The sequence below is a fragment of the Erpetoichthys calabaricus genome, chromosome 17 (assembly GCF_900747795.2).
Source record: "Erpetoichthys calabaricus chromosome 17, fErpCal1.3, whole genome shotgun sequence".
Classification (NCBI taxonomy): domain Eukaryota; kingdom Metazoa; phylum Chordata; class Cladistia; order Polypteriformes; family Polypteridae; genus Erpetoichthys; species Erpetoichthys calabaricus.
The window spans coordinates 36,265,483-36,288,217 of record NC_041410.2 but is presented as its reverse complement, the minus strand read 5'-3'; the positions used below and the strand labels follow the sequence as shown (position 1 = coordinate 36,288,217).

The 22,735-nt window shown below is 38.2% G+C and overlaps 1 protein-coding gene across 2 annotated transcripts in view; it reads right to left on the bottom strand.

Moving 5' to 3' along the window:
• LOC114668153 (cytosolic carboxypeptidase 4) overlaps positions 1-22,735 on the bottom strand; it is an 890,538-nt gene that overhangs the window by 662,705 nt on the left and 205,098 nt on the right. For both annotated transcript variants that reach the window (XM_051920839.1, XM_051920840.1), the window contains one exon: positions 17,576-17,707. In XM_051920839.1, coding sequence (XP_051776799.1) covers positions 17,576-17,707 — 132 coding nt within the window. The remainder of the gene's footprint in view (positions 1-17,575; positions 17,708-22,735) is intronic.

Here is a 22,735-nt window from a genome sequence, read left to right as displayed (position 1 = left end):
TGTCACATATATCATGGCTAAAACAGTCCAAAGTTAGCTGCAAAAAATGTTTTCAGTCATTTTGTATAAAGCTATAATGAAAATTATAAAAGGCAAAAAGTGTGCCCAAAAGCCAAGGAGTGAGCAGGAGATCAAAACTATGAAAAACAAGCTCAGTATCCCGGGAGTAGGTCAACGAACCAGGAAAGACAACCAATACCAGATGACCGAATCAGAAAAGTATGTGTCAGAAATTAGAGAAAAACCAAGTGCACAGGTTTATTAGCCAGAGAAAGGTGTGAATTGAGCAAAATCAGAAAAGATTGCAGAAAACTCGAAATCAGTCATCTGTAGCACTACTGTGTAAATACCAATCAAATGTGCTAGCAATCAATGACCAGCAACCATGATGCTGAACACTCAGAATAACACTATGATGATATTGCCAAAATAAAGATAGTTAATACGAAATAAAAATGAAAAATTAACATGAAAAATTAATCAAAAATTAAACCAGGAGATAACAAAACCCACCCTAAAATCCACCGGTAATAAGGAAATGGTGAATATCCAGTTTTTTATTTGTTGCTACTCCAAGTTTAATGTGGCCTTGAAACATGGGGAACTCATTCCGTCAGTAACCAAATAAAAAAACATGGACGCACATTACAACTCTACACAGGAAACCCAGATCTCTGGACCTGTGAAGCAGCAGTGCTAACAATTGCATAGATCATTAATATGATATAAAATATTATTTTTAATACTAGCCATGCCACGCGGCTCTGCCCACATAGTAGTGAAAAAGGACAGTGAGGAGGGCTGTCCCCTGCTCCCCTCTCCTGACGTCTCACTTCCCCCTCCCCTTGGCCCGCAGCCTCTGTCTCGGATTAGAGCGAATATATCACTTCTGCAAGCGAACTATGATACATAGCACAATAAGACAAGTTGCAAAATCAACCGGAATGTTCAAGCAAATTATACAAAAAAACCCGATCTAAATCCATGAAGTAGTTCTCTTGACCGCTAGCTAACCGGATGTAAGATACGCCCCGAAACTGGCATGTGAGTGAAGAGGGCTCTGACCCCCTCCCCTCAACCCGCTGCAGGACTCTCATATTCACGCAAATAAATCAGTACCATAAGCTAACTATGATACTTAGTGCAACTGGAATGTTCAAGCAAATTATAGAAAAAAACCCAATCTAAATCCGTTAAGTAGTTCTCTTGAGAAAAACGGACAGACATACAGACAGACATTGGATTTTATATATGAAGAGATAATCTATACATATTAATAAAAGGCAAAGCCCTCACTGACTCACTGACTGACTGACTGACTGACTGACTGACTCACTCACTCATCACTAATTCTCGAACTTCCCGTGTAGGTGGAAGGCTGAAATTTGGCAGGCTCATTCCTTACAGCTTACTTACAAAAGTTAGGCAGGTTTTATTTCGAAATTCTACGCGTAATGGTCATAACTGGAACCTGTTTTTTGTCCATATACTCTAATGGAGGAGGCGGAGTCACGTATCGCGTCATCACGCCTCCTACGTAATCACGTGAACTAAAAACAAGGAAGAGATTTACAGCACGAGTCAAACGCGGGAACGAAGGTAAATGACGTTAATTTTTGAGTGTCTTTTAATACTGTGTAAGCATACATATTAACACATGTGCAATTAAACGTGTGCATTTATGGGGTGATTTCTCAGGCTTAAAAGCTCGCCTTTTATCAAACGCGGGAACAAAGGTAAATGACGTTGTTCACTGTCTTTTAATACTGTGTAAGCATACATATTAACACATGTGCAATTAAACGTGTGCATTTACGGGGTGATTTCTCAGGCTTAAAAGCTCGCCTTTTACTAAAAAGGTAAATGCAAACTGTTTTCATTCTGAAGGGCACAAACCACGTTAGATTTCAGACGTTAAACGCGCAAAAATGTCGGTACACCAGATAAATAAGCGCAACATATTATCAGTTGTATTGTATGCTTACAATACATATAGAAATGTGTTAATCGTTAACTAATATTATGGGATGGTGTTTTTCGACTCGCGCCTTGATTTAAACGATTGCATTTCTTGGTGGGTTTGCGTAGCTTATTGTCAATATCTTTACACCTCTTTTTAAGACTTAATTTAAAAAGGTTTTCTTTTCTTAATTAAAATTTAAAAGCAATACTTCACCGCTGTGAAGCCCCTCTAGCGCTGACGTCCGAGGTTCGATTACCGTAAGCGAGTGCAGTGAGTGTGTACGCCTGATGAGCCAAGAATAAGGGGGAAAGACGTGTTGCGTACTCTTTGCATTATTTGACAGTAAACTATTTTCAATCATTCTATGATCTGCTTCTCACAACTGAAGGCACCGTGGCTGATGTTACCTCACTTGCTGGCCAACCATAAGCGTTACCTGGTAGGTAACCAGCCACTCACTTCACTCCCTTACGGGAATCGAACCTCGGACGTCAGCGCTACAGGCAAAGCCCCTAAAATTGCGCCACGGCGTGTGGTTCGTTTATTTGACAACATGTAGATCGGGGTAATTACATTCCGCGCCACGGCGTGTGGTTCGTTTATTTGACAACATGTAGATCGGGGTAATTACATTCACGGCATTCGTAATCTGATTCACAATCTGATTGTATGGGTGGTTACCTACCAGGTAACGCTTATAGTTGGCCAGCAAGTCAGGTCGAAGTGATCACTCGAGTGAAGGCAGCTTCACAAAAAAACAGATCCTTAACAAACTGTTATTAGTATATTTTCCCTCAATTTAAAAAGGTTTTCTTTTCTTCTAAATAAAAATTTAAAAGCGGTACTTCGCCGGTGCGAAGTGCATGGATTTGACCGACTGACACATACAGACATATTCATGAGTGCAGTGTACTTCGGAAAGAAAGCACCGTGTAAACCTAAAGTTTAAATTAAGTTCATAGACCTACAAAAGGTTGCCATTCATTTGAGGCAAGATTGCTTTTCTTCTGTACAACTATACGTTGCATTCTCAAGAGTGTGCTTGCACGGCTTCGGATATAGATATATATATATATATATATGTATGTCTATATATAAATATGTAAGCTTATAAGTACTGCCTTACTTCTCTTTAAGAAAGGAAGATGTAATGATACTTGATTTAAACGATTCCATGTCTTCCTGGGTTTGCTTAGCTTATTGTCAATATCTTGACACCTTTTTTTAAGACTTATTGACTGAAACGGGCTTTCACGAAAAAAGTTAGGGCTTTGCTACAGGATACACCCTCCACAAGTTAAGCAAGTAAAAATAAAATATAGATTTCTGTTTTATTTAAACCTTTTAAGTTTGTATGCATAGCCCCATTTGGCTGTTTAATTTTTTTTTTCTTTCTTCAGTAATATTTAATCTCCTTAAAGAAAAAGAACATATCCATTTTACTTTTTTTGTATCTCTTTAGTAATATTTTAGTGTAAAAGGATAACCAGTATTTAAACCTTTTATGTTACTTTATAAATTTATTTTACACAATGTTGAAAAATTAATAAGAAAGCTACATATTTTGGCAGCTGCTGCTTTAATTTTCAATGAAATGAAAAAACCTCTCCAAGAGAAAACGTCAATGAAGAAGAAACAGTTTGCACTATCTAAAAATCAGAAACCCTCATTTATAAAAGTTTGCTGCAGATGACTTCACTGAAAATAAATGAATAGTTCCTATGTGTATAATACATATTTATCTATTTTACTTATGCCTTTTTTCCAGCAACTTGCAACATCTGAGGTACAATTTGTTACATTACTTTTGTTTTGTATATACAGTATATATATGTGAATGTATGTATGTATATATGTATGTCTATATTTATATCTATATATATATATATGTAGATATGTAAATTTGTATATGTATATATATATATGTATATGTGGATGTGTATATGTATATATATGTATATGTAGATATGTGTATATGTAGATATGTATATATGTTTATGTATATATATATGGTTACATAACCTCTTTAACACACTACTTCTCCGCTGCGAAGCGCGGGTATTTTGCTATATATATATATATATATATATATATATATGACAGCAACGCTCATAACAATGACAACACAATTACATATATATATATATGTAGATATGTATATATATATGTGTCAATCTATCTATGTATGTATGTCTAGATATATATATATATATATGTAGATATGTATATATATGTGTATATATATGTAGATGTGTATATATGTAGATATGTAAATATTTATGTATATATATGTGTCTGTGTATATATATATATATATATATATATATATGTGTGTGTGTATGTGTGTATGTATGTATGTGTATATGTATATGTGTGTGTTTATGTATGTGTGTATATATATGTTGATATGTGTATATATATATGTATATATATGTGGCTGTGTATATGTATATATATATATATGTAGATATGTATATATGTAGATATGTATATATATGTTTATGTGTGTGTGTGTGTGTATATTATATATACTAGCAAAATACCCGCGCTTCGCAGCGGAGAAGTAGTGTGTTAAAGAGGTTATGAAAAAGTAAAGGAAACATTTTAAAAATAACGTAACATGATTGTCAATGTAATTGTGTTGTCATTGTTATGAGTGTTGCTGTCATATATATATACATATACACATATACACACACATATACACACATATACAGATATATTATATATACATATACACATATATTTTTTTATATATATATTTTTTATATATATATATATATATATATATATATATATATACACATACATACATACATATACACACATAGATGCACTTACAATAACATAGAAATCAATATAAACAACATTAACATCATTATCATATGAGAATATGAAGTAATATATAAGAAGCACATTTCATATAAATATAAATTATTAAACAGTAAAATCTTCTTCTATAATTTGCTACCGTGGCTTTTCGTTGGTCTGTCCAGGATTTTAAATCACATGTAGCTTGCAAACCGTTTCACGTATTGACTTGAAATGTGGTACACATATAATACGTCACGTCTGCTATCCGCTTTATGGGTGATGAATGTATTACTCTTTTTATGTTTATTTTATTTTAGAATCAACTCCTATCTGCGCACACCAGGGCGGCCGTGGGCAGATGCGTATGGTGTATTCACTCCATGTTATCGTGCATTGCGCTGTCAGTGGTATTTTGATAAAAGAATTTGAACAATATATAAGAAGCGTATAAATTATTAAACAGTAAAACATTAACATTTAAGAAGTAAAGTTACATTGAGTACTACTGCAGTGCCTTAGGGTATACCTCATTTTTTCTTTGCCCATTACATGCTTAAATGTATACATTTTTTGGTGTACCTACCCGAGAACACGCGACATATAACCGAGCGTGGGAGAAGCATGGATTTTAAACACGCGTTGAGTTCATCTGCTGGTCTCCCTCGTGGAATAACTGGTAATGTTTGACTAAAATCTACAGCGAGTAAAACGACATTACCTCCTTTTTTTTTTTTACGATCTCTGAGATCTTGCTTTTTTCGGTTCAAGGCTTCATAAGCTCTTTTATGTTCCATGGTGTACTTAATAAGTACTAATTATCCCAAACCATCATCTTTGAATGTTGCAAGACTTTCGCCTTGTATGTAGATCGGGGTAATTACATTCATTGCATTCCTAGTCTGAATCACAATCTGATTGTATGGGTGGTTACCTGGCACTGTAGGGTTGCCACCCGTCCTTTAAAATACGGAATCGTGCCGTGTTTGAGAATGAAATTGCGCGTCCCGTTTTGAATCAATACTGGACGGGATTTATCCCGTATTTTTTTTATCATTTTTTTTTTAAAGCAGCGTCTCATGCAAATCATCCCACACGCATTTTATGAAGATGCCTCCTTTCCTACTTTTGATTGGGTAATACTTGATGTCATCGTTACTTTGATTGGTGTTTTTAACTGTCCAGTGAGGAGGGCGTGTCTTTTAAGTACAGTCTGCAAAGTGTTGGCACTGAGATGTTGCGTCAGCGCCATAGTTGAAGCCCCTAACGTTGCGGTCAGCAAGTCGGCTAACATCCGCCATGTGCCGTCTTTCAGTTGCGAGAAGCAGATCATAGAATGGTTGAAACTGTTGCCCCTAACGTTGCGCCATGGCGTGTGCTTCGTTTATACCTCGTGTCTTCTCATTAAACTTTTATCTTGAGAATATGTTATTGCAATCCGCAGCGGGAGCGTTTCTATAAACTTAATTTAAACTTACGTTTTACACCGTGCTTTGTTTCCCTTATGAACATGCTTGTATGCTTAACTCGCTCCATTCTCAATTGTTTAATTAATTTTTTGCACTTCGCTGTTTGCGGCTGTTCCTCCATTTCCCCCTACTTCGTTCTTTTATCTCGCGAATATGTTATTGCAATCCTTAACGGGAGCGTTTCAATAAACTGATTGAAAATAGTTTTGCATTTACCTTTTTAGTAAAAGGCGAGCTTTTAAGCCTGAGAAATCACCCCGTAAATGCACACGTTTAATTGGACATGTCTTAATATGTATGGTTACACAGTATTAAAAGACAGTGAACAACGTCAGTTACCTTTCTTCCCGCGTTTGATAAAAGGTGAGCTTTTAAGCCTCAGAAATCACCCCGTAAATGCACACGTTTAATTGCACATGTGTTAATATGTATGCTCACACAGTATTAAAAGACAGTCAAAAATTAACGTCATTTACCTTCGTTCCCGCGTGTGACTCGTGCTGTAAATGTCTTCCTTGTTTTTAGTTCACGTGATTACGTAGGAGGCGTGATGACGCGATACGTGACTCCGCCTCCTCCATTACAGTGTATGGACAAAAAATATGTTCCAGTTATGACCATTACGCTTTGAATTTCGAAATGAAACCTGCCTAACTTTTGTAAGTAAGCTGTAAGGAATGAGCCTGCCAAATTTCAGCCTTCCACCTACACGGGAAGTTGGAGAATTAGTGATGAGTGAGTCAGTCAGTGAGTGAGTGAGTCAGTGAGGGCTTTGCCTTTTATTATAGATAAAAGACAGCAACACTCATAACAATGACAACACAATTACATTGACAATCATGTTACGTTATTTTTAAAATGTTTCCTTTTTTTTTTCATAACCTCTTTAACACACTACTTCTCCGCTGCGAAGCGCGGGTATTTTGCTAGTTATTTATATATATAAATAAATAAATAACAAATGAAGTCATAGTGAGGATTACAGTCAATGTAATGGTCATGTACTGTATTAAGTGTGTAACTATGTGGGGTTGATGCAGCAGTTCAATCAGTGGTAGTTCTGTTATATATAGGAAGGGGCAGTGAATGCTATGCATTTAATTGGCTGATTGCTTTGGGGTAAAAGCTGCTCTCAGCCTGGTAGTGTGGGCATGCAGGACTCTGCAGCGTCCACCAGAGGGCAGAGGAGTGAAAATGCTACGGCGGTTTGGATCTCTACCGATGTTCTTTACTTTTATGCTGTAGTGGGTAGTGAAGATATCTTCCAGTGATGGAGGGCTTTCCAGTTCTCAGAGTTGCAGGTATACATAGATATTAAATAAAAGCTCAGACCTGATTAGTCAGAATAACCACTCATGAAGAATAACTGTTTAAGTGATATGTTGTTTTAGCTTTCACTGCAGAAAGACATTAGCCGGAGGGAAGTCTTTGGAAAAGGTAATGTCCTGGGTGTGTCAGATCAGCAATGATCTTTGCAGCCCACTTCCTTACCCTGGGCTCATAAAGGACATGATTGTCAGATAACTGACAGCCTACTATCTTTTCACAGGTTTTGATGATGCTCTGCACATTGGCCTTAGCCTGAACAGATGCAGCACCAAACCAGACAGTTATAGACAAGGCCAGAATGGACTTGATGATGGCTGCATAGAACTGGACCAATATTGCTTGAGGGAGATTGAACTTTCTCACCTGAACAAAAAGAACATTCACCGATGGTCTTTCTTAACAATACATGTGATGTTATTGTCCCACTTAAGGTTTCGTGACAGCACAATGCCCGGAAAATGACTCTGTCATCCCAATAGCTGAACCATTTACAGTAAGTGAAAGGTGACTGTTTACTGAAATCTCATTTCCTGAGTTTTTTGACTGTTAACGTCCAAATTATTATGGCTGCAGCACAATGTCAGATTTTCCTACTCTTGTCTGTATGTGGACTCATCATTGTTTGCAATGAGGCCTATTAATGTTATGTCATCTGCGAATTTAAGAAGTTTGACAGACGAATCACCAGAGGTACATTCATTTGGATACAATGAGAAGAACAGTGAGGAACAGACACATCCCTGCAGTGCACCAGTACTACTGGTACTATAAACTACAAGATGGCCAAAGTCATCCGTGCTGCAGTTGTTGTGGCACAGGGTATCACACTGCCCAAGTGTTTTTTTGATTTCAGCCTACCCAGATATAGAATACAGCAGGAAAGTAGAATATCTGGATAAAATTGGGTGAACATGCAAACTCCATGTAGACATTTCTCAAAATGGCATTTTAAACAATTGACTTAATAGCTATGATGTAGTAATGATAACTGCTGTGCCCTAATGTCACGTCTATTACCTATTAAAAGTAAAATTTGTTTCACTGAATATTTTTCTTTAAGTGACGATTAAGCATGTTGCTGACACTGTAACAAAGTTAAAGAAAGGAAAACAACAAAACCAAACAAATTCTTGACACTAAAAGATTCTTTATACGGTTTAAACAATTGTCTTTCACAGTAACCGTGCTACTTCAGTGAAAAGTGTCATGATGCCAAGGTGTAGTTTTATAAGAAAAAAAAAAGTTCAATGCTTTTTTTTAATGGGATCCCCTCAAATCCTTTCTAGTAAAGATTACAAAAATGTGCATGGTGATTTGAAGCTTAGCACCATTCAATTCAGAGGCTAAGCATTTAAGGAGCTTTGCAAGATTTTCTTCTGGCAATATTGCACTTCTTTATGCCCACATACTGTACTGTCCTCATTTTTTCCCAAAAGGTGGGATGTTTGCAACAGCAATTTAAGGATTTAAGGTGTTTCTTACTATATTTATATATAAGCAAAGGCCAAATCACCTGTGGTAGCCCAACAAACCCAGAATTACACAAAAAATGTCATAAAGTAAAGAAAATCATACTTTCATCTGAAAATACCAAAATGGAGAACACAAAGAATCAATGTAAACAGGGCACAGACAAAATCCAACTGCCATTCTGGGCCTACCTATACAGGTCCTGAAACCCTGCCTGACTGTTGAGATGACCTATCCATATGCCTACCTATCAGGAACTGCACAAAGGACTTCACACTGCCCAGGGAATGCTGCCTAGTTTCAAAAGCTCCATAAATGGCCACTCTCTTTCTGGAACAACAACAACAACATTTATTTATATAGCACATTTTCATACAAAAAATGTAGCTCAAAGTGCTTTACATGATGAAGAAAAGAGAAATAAAAGACAAAGTAAGAAATTAAAATATCCATCCATCCATTATCCAACCCGCTGAATCCGAACACAGGGTCACGGGGGTCTGCTGGAGCCAATCCCAGCCAACACAGGGCACAAGGCAGGAACCAATCCCGGGCAGGGTGCCAACCCACCGCAGGAAATTAAAATATGACAACATTAATTAACATAGAATAAGAGTAAGGTCCGATGGCCAGGGAGGACAGAAAAAACAAAAAAAAAAAACTCCATATAGCTGGAGAAAAAAATAAAATCTGCAGGGGTTCCAGGCCACGAGACCACCCAGTGCCCTCTGGGCATTCTACCTAACATAAATGAAATAGACCTCTTTGTATTTAGGGCTTTCACAGAAGGACTTGATGATGATGGTCATGCAGACTTCTGGCTTTTAATCCATCAATGTTGGAACATCACGGTGCTTTGAGTAGATGGTGGTGGCCGCCACCACCACAAAGAAACCAGACAAAGACACAGAAGTGGAGCAGCACTGACTTGTTACACATGTGTGCTTGGGAGACAGCTGAAGGGCCTGAAAAAAAGTAATTCCACACCAGACCAGGGGGTGGCGGAGTACACTATTTTTCTTGCTTTCCTGCAGACCATTCACAGGAAATTCCACCTATTCCCGATGACAACACTTCCGATTCCAGGCCTGATGATGTCACTTCCAAATCCATGGACAAAGACCCTTCCAGTTCTGGCACTTTTGATGATGTCACATCCGGGTCTAAGCCTATGGAATAGGACCCTTCCGGTTCTGCCTATAAGACCTCATTTCCTGTTCTGGCCTTTAAAGCTTCCATCTTACCTCCATACCATCAGTTCTGTATTGAACTCAAACCTATGCACATCAGTGGCATAACCTATACCCTTTAACAGCAAGGGAACAATATATGGGTGGCTTCCCCAAACCGGTTTTCGACTTTTGTGTCTCCTTATTGTGACAGACTTTAATCTATGCAGTCAGTCAATCGATACATCCCATGGTCATGGTGATGATGGGGATATAGACTGAATAGTGAATGAATAGCTCACTCCTGGGATTTAGAGCCAAGTTCACAATCACCAACTACAAAATGTACAGTGATGCTTCTGCTACACCTGTCAGTTTGTCAATTACACAATACCCTTTACCATCACTCCTGAACTAGACCCCTATGTACTTAAACTGTTCCATTTGGGAAAGCAATTTTTCCCTCACCTTGGATTTGGAGAACCTTATTCCCATTTTAGTCACTTCACAGTTTTTTGAAACCCTCCAATGTGTAACAGAGATTAGAGTGAATATGAGTGTAAAAAACATCACTGTGCACCAATATTAGTTACCATTAGGCATCCAAAATTGCCCCTGCAACTCTGAATTGGATTGGTAGTGTTATGTTATGTTACACATTAATCAAGAAATTTAAACAATATCCAAATTTTATTGCTGAATTTCACTCAATGACACAGCCTGTTCATTGCAGAACTTTTCAACCACTGTGGTCACTCTGGCATTGTCTCCTCTTAAAAGGGTCTTTTTTCAGTGATTTTTCACTAACTTTTCCCATCAAGCTATATTTCCTAACCCTTGTTTAGGCCTGCCAAGTCATTATGAATGTAACTTTCCAAGGTTTACATTAAGAAGTTGAACATTCTGTGTAAGGCAGCCTTGTACTCTACCTATACAAACTGTAATGCCCTCTCATAGGACAACTTCAGAGCAGGAGATAGGGAGGACCATTTTAATGAAAAAGCCTATTCCAATGTTGGTTCTGTGAATGTTGCACCACTCACCCTGTGGTTGGTGTAGCCGCAAAAGTGTAAGGCGAGTTCAAGCATGGGTAAAACGTGTGCCAAAAGAAATCCCTCAGTCCAAAAGTTTGTTTTAAAATATTTAGTGAAAATTCAAAGCAAATAATCCACACAAGAATAAAGAAAAATGTTGTGACACACATATAATCCATCCATCCATTTTCCAACCCGCTGAATCCGAACACAGGGTCACGGGGGTCTGCTGGAGCCAATCCCAGCCAACACAGGGCACAAGGCAGGAACCAATCCCGGGCAGGGTGCCAACCCACCGCAGCACACATATAATAAAAAGCAAAAAAAAAAAAAAAAAAATAGAAAAAATGTATCTTCTCTAACCTTAGCTTTTCTTGTCAAACTTTAGTTGTTTCTATTGTGATGGACGGCCAGTGTTTCAGTCTGTCCGGGATGTCCCTCAACTAAGAGAGAGAGCCTTTTTAGGACACTACATCCCCTGGGACACTAGATGGCAGCTCCCCTGGACAGAAATGGTTCCCCAGGTTCCCGCAGGGCAGCATGGAACATGGAGTCTGGTTCTTCAGCCCTGTTGGGGGCCGTGGGTGCCGCCAAGGGAAGCTCACCAAGAACCCGGGGACTATTATGGTGACATTAACCCGGAAGTACTTAGGAGTCACGAGGATGGAAACCTGCAGTACTTCTGGGACACCTGAAGAAAGCGTTTGACCCGGAGATGGAATACTTCCGGGTCAGAGACTTTAAAAGGACTAAGGGAAACCCCAGCAGATCAGACCGGAGTTGGGTGGGAGTGTGACGGAGCTGCTGGGAGTTGGAGGATTGTGTGATTTGTTATTATTGATTATTGTTTATTATTATTATTGGGAGAATTGTGGAGTGTATGGTGCTTTGTACACTTTATAGAAGAAAATATTAAAAGAATCTTCTTGTGTTTTTACAAGTGTGTCTGGGACGTCTGTCTGGTGGGTTCAACGGGGTGCTATAGAGCACCTTATACCACACTATGTTTAAAGATTCTTTATTTCTTCTTCTGTACACTTTAAACGTACAGCGCAACAAATTCAATTAAGTTCTTTGACTTTCATGTTACTTGGCACACAAAATACGCAAGGCACGGTTTAAAACCATGTGCCCTCTACGCCTTACACATGGCAAGGCTGCTCACAATCTGAGAATAATGTTTAGTTAGAGAGGCTAGAAATAGTTAGAATATACCAATTCAATTCAACTTATGGGGGTTATAGGAACCTCCCACAGATTATGCACTAATATTTAAGAAAACATTTATAAAACTTAAATAACTAGCAAATGGCTCTTACAGTTGGAGAGCTGACATGATGGCATTATATGTCTTCTAAATCTTTATCCAGCCATAAGGCACTTGCAAATGAAAAACACCTCTGTCCCTTTCTGTAGCATAACATTTTTAGTATACAGTATATATATTTGGGCAAAGCTCTCATGAGTCACGATGGAGTTACATTTACTATCATTATTATTTTGCATCTCCCCTCAAAATAATTTGCTTACTAACAACATATTCATGTAAGAAGTGTTGGAGCAAGCTCACAATGCTAGAGGGAGTCTGATAGGTTTTTCTCGCCTTTTCACCATTTTAACACTGAGCCTGAACATACAGTACATGCAATTCTCAAAACTACTTAACCAAGATTCAGGGTCTCCGGGGGTAAACCAGGGTTGTATTAACAGCATTATAGGCCCCTGGGCAAAGCAGTGCACTGGGGCCCCTACCTACACAACCAGTTACAGGAATAAAAATGTAAATGGTTGATAAAGTTAAACATATATTTATTATATTGGAACTTCCAACAAAATCAGTGTTTAAACATTAAAAACATGCTGTACAGCAAAGATTAATCAACAGGTCACAACATACATAGATTAGCATCGGGCCCCTAAATCTAAACCCTATCTTGGCAGTACTGGGTGAAAGGCAGGAAACAATCCTGTACAAGGCACCTATCCACCACAGAGAATATGCCCACTTGTGCCAAGTTAGAGTTTCTGTTGTGATTAGAATTTCCAAACAAAGCAAATTGGTTGTGAGGTCTCCTAAAAGAACCATAAAGGCAGGGCCACAAAATAAACAACCAGCTCAAGGAGACTCATGTCAAATCCAGCTAGCCACAAAACTGCTAACTGAAGGTGTCTGGCCTAGCAGACCAATAATAAGCCGAGCTAGCAAAATAACAAGAAAAGACCCAAAATATAGCAAAAGCACTGCAAGAGGAAGGATGCCCATAAAGTTTCAGCTTGTATGAACAAGGATTTATTACGAAAATAGAAAAATACTAGCGGAATGTTCAAAAGAACAAAACTATTCAAAAAGCAATGCTTAGCAAATAAGCCCAAAACCCATAATCTAGAAGAGAAAGTCAATAACTGAAGCAAAATAAATCAAGAAAACCAGAAGATCAAACAGAAATAACAAAGCTCAAAAACAAAAACGGGTGGCGCAGTGGTAGCGCTGCTGCCTCGCAGTTAGGAGACCCGGGTTCACTTCCCGGGTCCTCCCTGTGTGGAGTTTGCATGTTCTCCCCGTGTCTGCGTGGGTTTCCTCCGGGCGCTCCGGTTTCCTCCCACAGTCCAAAGACATGCAGGTTAGGTGGATTGGCGATTCTAAATTGGCCCTAGTGAGTGCTTGGTGTGTGGGTGTGTTTGTGTGTGTCCTGCGGTGGGTTGGCACCCTGCCTGGGATTGGTTCCTGCCTTGTGCCCTGTGTTGGCTGGGATTGGCTCCAGCAGACCCCCCCCGTGACCCTGTGTTCGGATTCAGCGGGTTGGAAAATGGATGGATGGATGGAAAAACAAAAACACAGTGCTCTCCTGATCTGAGCTTACTCAATTATGGCCTTGTGTGAGGGATCAAAAGCAGTCTATTAGGGTGGCCCGGCCTCCCGTGGCTCCATCCACAAAGCATAAGGAATGGAATTGCAGTTAAAGTGACAGTAACAAATGATAAATTAAGCCAACAGAAACAATATAAACATATGAAAAATAATAATTCAAAATCAGTAAAACTTAAAATACACATGAATTCAGACTGTTTCATAATAGTTGCTAATTAACCTATCCTGCATGGAGATGTGGGAGAAAAATCAGAACACCCACCCCTTGGAAAGAGGAGACCATGCAAATTCCGCACAAACAATGGATGGCCATGGGATTTGACCCCAGGATGCTGGATTTGTGAGACCACAGTGCTAACCACTGTATAGCCCACCAGTCTAAAGAGGACAATTTAAAAATTGAATGATTCAAATGCTTTCCTGGAACATTTGGAGTAATGATTAAACTGTTACTGTTAAAGATTTGCAGTGACTGCAGTACATTTCTCGCACTAGTCCAATAGCAAGTGAGTTACTTTATACAACGGGATTTGAGTCATTATAGTTTAAAGTAGTTTTTGTTTTACAATATACTGCATTAGGAATGATACTGGCTTACATACAAACAGTCTGCCATGCCATGTATATACTTGAAAGCTCAGACTTAAAGCAATGCAAATTTGGCAGTTTCCTTACCTTTCTAGTTACTATTGGCTTTTCATGAAATAATTTTGTAATATCTAACAGCACTTCAGCGTTTTCATTCCAACAGTTTTTTATCCTCCTGAGAAATTCTAAAAGGTGCAGCATCTGGTGGAACTGCTTTGAATTCACTCTGCAGCCATGAAGAGTGAAATGAATATTTCCTTTTTTATACAGCACTGTGATTTTGGTGCATTATGCTGAGTTGTTTCCCTAGTTATACTGCTTACAAATTGGTCTAAAGTGCTACATTTGCATATTTCTTTTTATTATTTGATTTTCGCTGATTCATTTCCTTTATTTAGAGCTCCCTTTGCACACCATCTCAGTATTTAATTCAAAATCGAGTTTGCATTTACTAGCGTCTTGAAATGTTCTGTTTCTTCTTCCTAAAGATGACTTTATTAGGTTTGCTGGTGGTTCTAAACTGTTGGGTTGTGTGTGTGCATGAGTGTGCTCAGTGATGAACTGCTGGCCAGCCGGAAGAGCTCCTGGCTTTCCAGAAGCATCTGTTGGATAATATGGGTCCAGGAAACATATCTGATTCTTCTTCAACAAGACTAGTAGACTAGTATGGCTTTGAATTGAAATATACTGGGTAACACTTTGTGTATGAAATGTGTGATATCATCCTGTTAGAATACTGTGATGTGAAAAAATTTGGGCACCGTTGCTTAAAATGTCTGTTACTTTAAATAGTTAAGTGAGCAGAAGATGAACTGATCACCAAAAGGCAAAAAGTTAAAGATGACATTTCTTTTCAGCATTTTAGGCAAGATTAATGTATTGTTTTTGTTTTACACAATTGTATAGTGAAAAAATGAAGGGAGCACCACTCGAATGCATAGGCATCCCAAGAGGTCTCAGATCAAGTTTTCAGGTAGCTGTTTCCTCGGTTCGTTATGCTCTTAAGAAATGTCAGCTAACAGGAAAGGTGTAGGTTAAGTTGAGGTCTGGAAGACCAACAACACTTTCTGAAAGAACTACTTGTTGGATTGCTAGAAAGGCAAATAAAAAAAACCCTGTCTGACAGCAAAAGATCTTCAGAAAGATTTAATCAACTCTGGAGTGGTGGTGCACTGTTCTACTGTGGAGCGACACCTGAATACAAATAGGAAGCTTTCCTGACTCCTTGCCACAAAATGTAGCACCTCAGTGACAGACGGGTATCAGCAAGAGTGAAAGGGAAGGTCTACAAGATGGTAGAGAGACCAGCTATGTTATATGGGCTGGCACTGACCAGAAAGCAGGAGACAGAGCTGGAGGTGGAAGAGTTGAAGATGCTAAGATTTGCATTGGGTGTGACAAGGATGGACAGGATTAGAAACGAGGACATTAGAGGGTCAGCTCAAGTTGGACGGTTGGGAGACAAAGTCAGAGAGGCGAGATTGCGTTGGTTTGAATATGTGCAGAGGAGAGATGCTGGGTATATTGGGAAAAAGATGCTAAGGATAGAGCTGCCAGGGAAGAGGAAAAGAGGAAGGCCTAAGAGAAGGTTTATGGACGAGGTGAGAGAGGACATGCAGGTGATAGTGTGACAGAGCAAGATGACGAGGACAGGAAGATATGGAAAAAGATGATCCGCTGTGGCAACACCTAACGGGAGCAGCTGAAAGAAGAAGAAGAAGATGTTCACAAATGAACATCTAAACAAGCCTGATGCATCTGGGAAAAAAGTCCTGTGGGCTGATGAAGTCAAAATAGGATTTTTTCGCCACAAGGTGCAAAAGTATGTTTGGAGAAAAAAAGGGTGCTAAATTCCAGGTAAAGAACACGTCTCCAACTCTGAAGCATGGGGGTGGATTGAGCAGGCTTTGGACTTGTGTTGCAGCCAGTGGCACAGGGAACATGTCATTAGTAGAGGGAAGAATAAACACCAGCAAATTCTGGAAGCAAACATCACACCATCTGTAAAAAAGTTGAAGTTAAAAAGAGGATGGGTCCTACAACAAGATAATGATCTGAAACACACCTCAGAATTTACAATGGAATACCTCAAGAGGTGCAAGCTAATAGTTTTGCCCTGGCCCTCACAGTACTGACCATGGGGGCCAAAACAGTTTGCCTCAGGCCCTTTTCATTTTTTTCAGTATTTTGTACCTGTGAATGATGGAAATAAAAATGTAATCTTGCTTAAAATGTTAAAGAAGTGTGTCATCTTTAACTTTCTGCCTCTTGGTGATCAGTTCATTTTCTGCTCATTTAACTGGTCACAGTAACAGACATTTTAAACAAGGGGGCCCAAACGTTTGCATGCCACTGTAGGAATTGGCTTACCTGTATGCATAGCATCCAGAATGCACATTTTTTATACACCAAACAACAGAGAATATGGTATAACTGCAAAACATGAGAAGATGGTTTGGTTCAAGGATTAAATAAATAGCACAACATTTTCACTTTTGCAAAATGAAAGGGTGAAAAACCTGTGAGTAATCAGTCTGAAGCCTATGTGCATCAAAGTTGTGCTTTGAAATTTCCAAACACACGGCAGCTTCACCCTTTCCCTAGTAATGAATGATTTAACTTTCTACTCATGAGGGATTTCCCTTCCTTTTTAGTGCTGGCTGATTTGTTTCTCAACTCTTTAAAAGGATTTGATGTTTCTTGAAATATTAAGACATAAAAGCACATTTCTTCCAGCCCCCCAACCGTCCTACAAGAGTAGCAAGTGTAGGCTGATTAGAGGCAGGCAGATTGCTCTTCCTTAGATTTATTTACATAATCAAAAAACAAAGTCGAAAACAAAAGGCTTTAAACATTGCCAACAGATAACTCACCACAGGAAGCAAAGACTCTTAGCACCCACAAGCAGGCTGTCGCTCTCCTCTGATCGTGCAAACTGCGTCTCAGCAGACTCAAAGTCAGGTGAACAGCTTCTGCCTCCTCTGCTTTGTGGCCAATTTTTCTGTCTGTGAAATAAATATTGTAGTTATCATGTTTGAACAGAATACATATAGGAAGGGGGAGTCAAGCTAAAGTTAGAAATGAGATATATCAGAAAATGGCGCAACCCGCAACAAAACTGTTCATGTCATTTCTCAAAGTCATCTCCACCCTTCTCAATGCACAGTGCCAGCAGAATAAAAGGTTTTATCTTGTCCTCGCCACCACTCGCGAGGCTAACTGGTAAAGTGTGCATTTATTATAATTTATTAAACAACCAGAAAAGTGAACACACTTGACTTGAGCATTCCTAGTTTTCATCCTCTTTCTCTGTATGTTTAGCATTCGTTTGCTCAGAGGTTGATGCGCTTGCTGCTTCCTGAGCAGCTCTTCTATTCTCCACCCCAGCGGCCCGCTTCTTCTCTTCTTTTGTCAGCATCTTTTTGCATTGAAAATGAATTAAGTCAGTGTTTGTGTTGCAATTACTTAGTATGATTTCTTTAATTTTTCAGTTAAGCTGACACTTAACTCTTCAATCTGCCTCAAGAATGAATTAAGATATGAAGAGGTAGGGGAAGTGACAGCGAAGGTGGCAGGGAATGAGAATGGCGCCCGTACACATGTACCGCATGGCCACCTGGATGACCACTGCCGAGAGTTGATCCTACAATAAAATTAAATAAAAATAAAAAGAGGAATAACCTTGGAGGTCAATCATCACCCCGAAAGCGGATAGTAGACGTCTCTTAGTATATGTGTATGAAATTTCAGGTCAATAGTTTGCGGTTTGCGAGCTGCAGGTGATTTAAAATCCTGGACAGACAAACGAAACAGCCACGGTAGCGTATTATATATAGAGATAAACAGAATAAATCAAAAATCAATCCATGGGGTGATCTCTCCTCCATTAGCCATTGCTTGTGACTTTTGCTAACACTAGGGTTGCCAGATTAGAAAATTAGAAATACGGGACACTCTTAAAATCTCTCTCTGTATTACTATATATATACATTTATACATGCCCCCTACACACCCAGACCAATATATTATATAAAAGTAGAGACATAAGTTAAAAACATAAAGCAAGGATTTTAATGGGTTATGAGGAAAACAAAAGTAAAATCATTTGAAAATTATTTAATACAATCCAAAAAAATTCTGTAAACATTAAATCATTTGAAAATACTTATTTAATACAGACAACAGAGAAATATTATTTTTATTTAATACAGGCAGTTAGAAAAAAAGTGGGCCGTGGCAAGTAGTAACAACACACTTGGTTGACAGTCACTGTATGTTGCAATGCTGATAGAGAACTGCACAGCAGCGCGGCTGGAGAGTAAAACGATAAGAGTGTCGCTGTCCTCAGCCAACCAGAGCAACTGAACAAGTTACAAACAGGCAGCAAACACGAGTTTCCTTGTTGCATTTGGGTTATTTTCATCAAGAGAATCTGAGAAAAGAAAGTATAATTACTTATAAAGTTACAACTAAGTACTGTAAGAAGGTAGTAAAAACATATTTTTATTACAAAATTTGAAAAAGAACTAAATACGGGACATTTGGGTGCCCCTGAAAGGTCAGTACGGGACAGGGGACAAAATGATCAAATATGGGACATGTCCCGTATGTAAGGGACGTCTGGCAACCCTAACTAACACTACTCATTTCCAGCACTTTTTTTGTTTCATTACAGGAAAGTTTTTTTCTTTTCTAGTCTTTATTTAGGTGAATTGAATGCACAGTTAAATAGACAAATAGAATTACAGGTCAGAGAAACACTTCTTTTTTATTTCTGCACGTCCTGATTTTAAAAATTGCAGCCAGAATAAGGCATTTTAAATGCCTTGATTGGTAAAACCTTCCGTCCAATACTTTGTTGTGCATTTGAAAGAATGTTTCTGCTGAGTGCCCCTTAAGCAATGCCTCTTGTTCGCCAAACTTAAGAGCAACTAAGAGAGCCCCCAAGCCTAATTGGTCTCCGTTGGCTGCATTCAGAAATTGATTACAGTCAGTCTTTTCAGAGGTGGCCTGACTAATCAGTCTGTTGGAGGGTTTGTGGGCGATAAAGAAAAGAGCATCAATCTCTACACAAACCCAAAGAGAGCGCTCGTTTTCTGTACAAGTCAACACCTACCCCTTCCTGCTCCGCATCTGGGTGCCACGCCAACCTTTGTTTTCTTTTTCCACTCATGAAAAGAGAATAATTATGTAAAGTATAAATGTAATTCTTCTAGAATGAGCAGATAAATATATTTCTTGTAGACAGAGCTAGTGACAAATGATTCTAAAGCATGTGTGCATTTGCTGCTTTGCAATTACTATGTTGTGTATGCAGCAAGTCAGCATCATAATTCATATGTATTCAAGACTGCAGTTATTAGTTAACACGTTAAAATAATGTGAAATCTAAACATCACAATGAATTGAACTCTGTGAAGCCCTACTATAGAAAATAATTTCTGATTATTATGGTTATGACTTTAAAGTAATGTATGCTAAATATTAATATTCAGATGTCTGAGTCCAAAACAAGTGATGTTTATTTATTTTTAATTTTCCTTCAGTAACTACATTCAAATGGAGGCTGATGCTAATAGGGCACTCACAGCACTAATCACCCACCAAAAAGACTGACCAAGGTGTAGGGATTGTTAAATATCAATAGTGAAATGAAATGAAGCTTTAGCAGTATTACTATAAAGTCAGAATGGGCCTTAGTCCACCTGAAAAACAAGCACTCTTTACACCATGTTAGTCGTTTTCTTCTTTTCTCATGTATCTGTTTATTTTAGTTTATGTGTCACATACTCCAATAACAGTATAATTATTTGTATAATGCTGATAATGAAAGATGATTGTGAATTTCTCTTTTGTATTGGATGAAGTAGTTGCTTCTTCCAGATGCTGGGTTCTAATGCCATGTCCGGGTCCCTGCCAGTGAGGAGTGTGCATGACTTCCCTGTTTGGATGTTTATTTTTTAGAAAATGTGTTACATTAAATGATGACTCTAAATTGTCCTTGTGATGGTGTATGTTTTAGTGGGCTGTGTGAGAGACTGGAGTTCCAGTCAAGATGGATTCCTGCTTTGCACTGAATGCTGGTGGGGTGCTGGATGATCCAGAATTGCATGATCAGTTATGGAAATATAATGAAAAAATATGTTTTATGTTCTATACTAGCTGTCCCCTGTGGCTCTGCACGCGTGGTGGTGAAACAAGACAAGCTTTAAAAATCAATTAAAAAATGTCATATGTATTGTGTAGAATTTACTGTTATTGATAGCTTTCTTATCTGAGGGCCTTCATATACAATTATTTTTGGCTTTGCTATCAGGGGCGAGAATGTAGCTGTGATCTCTAACATTGAGGATTTCCAGGGTCCGTGTACTTTTTGGTATTTGAAATTTCATTTTAGAAGCAAAAATGAAAAAGTGAAAATGAAACAAATTTTCAGATTTTGATTTTTGATTAAAGAATAAAATGTGGGAAAAAAGGTATGTTTTAGTTTTAATTCTATGGTAACAAATAGCAGTCATAAACTTAAAATTACACATACTTTTCTGGATTTATTTGTGATTCAAATAATGAAAGTGTAATAGCTCAAAAACAACAACACAGATACATTTTTGTTGTCTGAAAACAAAAGTACTTCTTCTACGCAATTTTTGGTGGCATGTGCGGTCCGTGTACTTTTTGGTATTGCGATGGCCTTGAAGTTACACTGGCATCAGCAGAGGATGGACCATTACATTGTTTTATGGAACAGTAAAAGAGTGACACTTCGGGACAAGGACATGGCATGACTACAGAAAAACTGAGTCGCATCTTTCAGGTAAAAATACAGGCTTTGCATACTTTGCTTCATTGATGTAGCAATTCTTTTATGAACATTATTGTTGTTACTTACTGCGAAATAAATAAAGGGTGTTTTCGCGTTCTCGTTTCTTGCATTTTTATTTTCTGATGTGCGAAAAAATAAAAGAAAAAAAGTCATTGTTTTGCGTTTTTCATTTTTCCTTTTTAAGTTGAAAATCAAATAAGTGTCTCTTTTTCTTTTTTAAATGATATTTTCTGAAATGAAATTTCAAATACCAAAAAGTACACGGACCTTCCAGCTAACAAATTATTCAGCAGAAGTGTATCAGGAAACGCACTGGAGCTCATCTATACCAACCACCAGCATAATGCCTCACTTAGTAAGAAGTCTTCCTTCTTTTTAATTTTATTTGTTTTTAGTCATTCTGGTGTGTGTTCTGGTGTCTATCTATCTATCTATCTATCTATCTATCTATCTATCTATCTATCTATCTATCTATCTATCTATCTATCTATCTATCTATCTATCTATCTATCTATTTTATATTCTTTAGAGCAGGGGTCCCCAACTCCAGTCCTGGAGGGCCGCAGTGGCTGAAGGTTTTCATTCTAAACCTTTTCTTATTTAGTGACCTATTTTTGCTGCTAATTAACTTTTTATGAATTCATTTTAATTGACTTGCTCTTGAAGACTCAGACCCCTTAATTGTTTCTTTTACCTTAATTAGCTGCCAAACAATAATGAGATACAAAATGAGCCAAAACATAGCCAGCAAACTGTGACCATCATACAATATCTGAACACAAAAGAAGATAAAGGTGTCATGAATGCTGATCTGCTCAGGTCCACAAAATGTTTTAACAGTTGCTCTTAGAAAGGAGAAAATCAATCATTTCAGAAATGTCTGTCATTGCAAAATGAGAGCAGCAACAAGCCATGGAATTAAAGAACGGCTTTAATTAACAACAAGACTCAGCACCTAATTAAACAACTGGTTGGAGTTTGAGGCCCTGACTTAGCTGGTCTTCTGTTGGCTCACTCACTTCACATTTCATTTTCGCTTAAGAAAAGAAATGAAGCAATTGAGAGGAACGATGAAGAAATTCAGGGAAACAAACCTTAAAAAAGAAAGTCAATTGAGTTGGGGACCCTTGCTTTCTGAGTAGATAGATAGATAGATAGATAGATAGATAGATAGATAGATAGATAGATAGATAGATAGATAGATAGATAG